Source organism: Macrobrachium rosenbergii, chromosome 50 (assembly GCF_040412425.1).
Source record: "Macrobrachium rosenbergii isolate ZJJX-2024 chromosome 50, ASM4041242v1, whole genome shotgun sequence".
Lineage (NCBI taxonomy): Eukaryota > Metazoa > Arthropoda > Malacostraca > Decapoda > Palaemonidae > Macrobrachium > Macrobrachium rosenbergii.
Genome location: NC_089790.1, coordinates 38739207 through 38744206, shown reverse-complemented (window position 1 = coordinate 38744206; position 5000 = coordinate 38739207). Strand labels below are relative to the sequence as shown.

General features: G+C 35.1%; 1 protein-coding gene across 1 annotated transcript in view; it reads left to right on the top strand.

Annotated features, from left to right (window-relative positions):
• The window catches only part of LOC136832859 (dynein axonemal heavy chain 5-like), a 401416-nt gene that overhangs the window by 379593 nt on the left and 16823 nt on the right, over positions 1-5000 (top strand). The window contains 3 exon segments of the mRNA XM_067094521.1: positions 1599-1679; positions 1885-2016; positions 2620-2772. Of these exon segments, the coding sequence (XP_066950622.1) occupies positions 1599-1679; positions 1885-2016; positions 2620-2772 (366 nt within the window).

Sequence of the window (5000 nt, the reverse complement as noted above, 5' to 3'; positions counted from 1 at the left end):
TTTTGTGTCCTGCGTACTGATGTTGCTACCAGTCATTTGCAGCAAGTACTCAAAATCACATCTTGAGATCCTTAAGAAGTTTTCGAACACTCCTTTCTCATTTATTGTGCGTGTCGGAAGACAGGTATCATCCTCTACCAACATGTTTATCAGAGTTTGGAGTGCTTCGCCGTTCCTGTTGTATAATAACGATGGTCTTGTCCATGCTGTACGTTTTCTTCTTCTCCGATGGGCGCACAAAACAACAAATGATGCAGCTGCCATCAAAGCATCCTCACACGACGACATGTCTGCCACTTCTGGAGACATGGTGTGGACAGTTTCACCAAGTCGACTCTTATTGCCGACATGTCTCTCAACATTGTGACAGATATGTCCCCATACATATCAGGAGATCTGTATCCGGATGTCTCCTACTGTGTCCCCCACAATGTTTCCAATTGGTCTCCAAGCAACATGTCACTGGTGTGGACGCAGCCTTAAGGAGACTGAGCGAGGACTGAGAATGGACTCGCTTGGCGTGCGCTGGTTTCCCATCGCTCGTCTTGGTGGGGTGGAGACGCCCTGAGGCCTGGAAAAGTAATTAATACCAGCGGGGAAATGGGTCGTAGAGCAAGAATATCTAAAGGGAAGTCTAGGATGCAGATTATCCCATGACTAATTGAAACCTGATCCTGCATCTCAGTAACATCTACCAACTCCCTTCTGTAGCTAGGTTTGGGAGCTTGTACCTAAATCCCCTGGTCGGCTAGTCCTATCTAAAAGGATTTTAACCCCTATGTTAACAGTCTGGAGAGACTAGCACAGCGAATATTTGTAACATTATACATATATGGGACCATGCTTTTAAATGTATTATTTATTCCTCCTCGATTTCATAGTAACCAGTTTCATAGTACACAAATTAAAGACATTAAATCGTATCTTTGTCCTTGCTTAATCGAAAGGTTTAAGGCTAAGCGAATGGAAATGGAATCGAGCTAAAGGACTATAATTTATTATATTTTCAACTTGTATAATTGGTAGCAAAAATGAAACGAATTCAACCTCGTAAGGTCAAGAAGTAACGCTTCTGACTATACATCATCCTTTGTTAGCTGGAATGTTGTGGCCTTAAAGTTTGACACACTTTTAGCACGTCAGTGTTTATTTTGATTATATGATGGATTTTATGAGGATCTTGCCAATGAAGGATGTCTCAGAGATATGAAACTAAGTTTGTTAGTACACGTTTTGATTTAAAAACAAAAAAGCTAACCATATATGCTGCAGAGTCAAAATTACAAGCCATTTTGGCATTATCTAAGATCCTTTACTCATATTTAAGTCGCATGCAATTTACATTGCAAGGGTGCATATGACATAGACTAAATGTTATTTGTGAAGGTGAAGAAGGAGCAAGCCCGAACCTTGTTTTTTTAAGTATGTTCACAAAAGATTGGAATTTCTCTGGTCTTGCGTTTATGTAAGGCCACGAAAATGATAAGTCAAAGGTTGTTATTATTACGTAGTCTTTATGATTACATATGCAGAGGCTTTTGAACAAATGGCTTTGTATATTATAAATCAATCAAGTGCTCTCTGTCTCTCTCTAATAGATACGCGAAGCACTTCAACGAATGGGCGCCATTCTCCCCATGAATATATTTCTTAGGCAAGAATTGGATCGGATGTTAAAGGTATGTGAATCCCGAATGGCCTCACTGTCAACGGGATTTTTCTTCTTTCCTGGCTGAAATGGCATAACAATCATAATCTTCTTAGATATAATTTGTCCACTTTCTTCTCTTTTATAAATTTGCGCTTCATTTTCGCTCTTCTCTTGTACATCTCTTACAAAGTATCAGAATTCAGAGGTCATATCATTACTCATGATTGTGACAGGTGCTGAAGGCTGTGCGTTGCACTCTGCATGACATGAATCTTGCAATCGAAGGCACCATCATCATGAGTCCATCACTGAAAGATACGCTCGACGCCATGTACGATGCGCGAGTCCCTGAACATTGGAGGAAGGTCAGTTTTATCTAGTCCTTGTTAATAATATATTGCTGCTGTTGTTGTTTCTGTTATTTTTCGCCTTCATATTCTTCACATTAATTCTCAATATAACTTTATGGAAAATCGTTGTATCTATTAGCATTACTTAACAAAATTCCCGTAAATGCACTATTAATGGCATTACGTCGTCACCAGAATAGAGTTTTCATTATGAGATTTGTTACTGTTGCTACTGATTTCTCTGAAATGTAAAATCATGGTTTTCAACACTCAGATTGTCTTGAAAAATAAAAGAACTGTTTCGTGTATATGTCTCCATACTATGCTAAACTAGTAGCCTTGATTCTTTTCATGCATGCTTCATTGTGCATTTGTTTACTTTTAAATTCTATGTATCCGTTTCTTCTATTTCAAGTATCAAAACATGTAGAATAAGATGTAATGGATTTAGCCCTTGGTTGATGACAACGTTTCCTCCTAAGTAGCTTATAGGGTTCTGAGAGCAAATAAAGGAGTGCAGAACTGGTGCTTCAGGGGTGAAGATAAGAAAAAAATGATAGTTACAGGTGAGATAAAGTTCATTATATCTGGCTTACTTATGCCACATTGTTTTTGCAGGTATCCTGGGAATCTTCTACTCTCGGCTTCTGGTTTACAGAGCTCCTTGAAAGAGATGTCCAGTTCCGGAAATGGTACATGCAAGGACGACCGAAGTGTTTTTGGATTACTGGATTTTTCAACCCTCAAGGTTTCCTCACAGCTATGAGACAGGTGGGCATATTACGAGACACTTTTCGTGCAAGTAGTATTTGTGTTCTAAAATATGTTTCAAGGATTTTAGGTCACTAATGAACAGCAGAAGCACAATGACCGAACATACTTGCAAATGATCATCTCCAAGCAATCTAATGATTGCGTCACACTTGTTCCACGCACTCTTTGATATCGGTGGATGCGTTCTAGCTACATTAATACTTTTGCATTTACTTATCGAACTTTTGTCAGCGTTGAGGCGTAAATACAATCAAATAGGACTATTTCATTGCATTGGAAGCAATATTAATGTTATAGGAATACATTTTTTTTTATTATTCTAACATTTGAACTCAGGTTTGATGAAGACTTTTTTCGTCAAACACATCGGCGATGAGTGAATGAAAATGTTGAAAATGTTTGACAATTTTTTTGAAACAAGGTGAATCTTCTTACAGTTTTGAAATATATGACAGATTTCACTCTTTTTAAACATATGGGATTGTTTGAAATAACATGTTTTCACACTGAACTAAAATAAATTGTCATGTTAGGTTGTCAGTTCATGAATTTTAACGAAACCTTTCATGAAGTATCATAACATGTGCTGTACTACAATATGATGATAATGAGTTAACATAGCATTTGATAATTACTGAAAATTGATTTATGAAGAATTTCAACAATACGAAAGGAGGTGTATATCTAAGTCCATTAAACCTTGTAATTTTTTTCATTTCCAATGGAGTCAAAAATATTGTCGACAAGTTTGTAATATATCAGGTGGACAAAGAAAGTTTTGTACATGTAGCGAAAACAATCATATAATCGACCTGGCACTAGAAAGAACTATCACCGAGTCTAGTTTTATGAAAGAAAATTCACTGATTTTATTCTTTCCCATAATTTTAAAAGCTGTAAAACATTTAAATTTTGAGAAAGGTTAGATGCGTACAGAAAATGATGATCATATTTGTGACAGTGCCTTAACCATGCGCAAATGAGTGCTGTTGCCCAGTCCCACTGACACCTGTCATATCTGCATTATAATGATTTTTATGACCTAATAAGCTCAACAGCAATAACATACTGATTTTCAAAACAGAATATGAATTACAGAAAAAGTCGAAACCATTTGAATGTTCATTTGTTTAGACATACTGATTATAAGCTGCCTGCATGCTACAAAATGATTTATATATATAACAAAATAATCTAAGAATTATGAGATGTAATTTGTTACTAAAGAATTTATTTGCAGAGATTACAACCTGTTTTTTGTCAAGGATAAAAGATGGTGATGATTTTAAAAAAATTGTATGGAGAAGATGGATATTAATCGAGATATGATATTAGTTTTAGCTATCATTGCCTATGGAATCACTTGTTTTTAAATGGTCATATATTAAAATATTACTTATATTAAAAGTCCTTCTGCTATATTTTTGGTGTATAATTTATTCATTCATAAGGTAACTCGAAATGCAGAAATGTGTAGATAACTTCATATGCTTTCTGGCCAGAAATTATATAATATATAAATGTGAATACTAAGTGTAATGTATTTATAGTAAATAAAGAAATCTAACACAATTAGGCCTAGGAACAAAATCTTGGCTTTAACAAAAAGAATAATTGCATAGACGAATATTTTCCAGTATATATATAACTTTGGATAGTGGTTAAGAAACATACTCTGAAACATCATTTTATTTTTATGAAAATCCAAATATTCCTCTAACAATATAAAATCAACGTTTTCAAGATAATTTAATTAAAGACTACTACATTGGTAGAGTATGTATATGTTACACGAATAATCATGGTTCATTGTTGCGCCACCAGGCGTCAATGATTGCATCACACTTCTGGGCACTCTTGGATGTCGGTGGATAACAAATATGTTCATAATTTTCATTAATACATCTTGTATTTACTTAAAATTGAACTGTTTGTCAGCGTTGAGGCGTAGTTTACAATCAAATAGGATTATTTCATTGCATTGAAGCAATATTAAGTTAGTTACTTTGTGGCCTGGGTTATGGACTATCATGAAAACTTTTTGGACTTTATTATTCTAACATTTGAACGCAGGTTTGATGAAGACTTATCTTGGGTGTTGTAAACACATCGGCTGGGAAATTAGTTGAATGAAAATTTTGACCCAAAAAATGTTTCGTAATTGTCATTTTTTTTTTCCAGCAAATTTCATTTACAGGTGATATTTTACAGTTTTGAAATTTTTA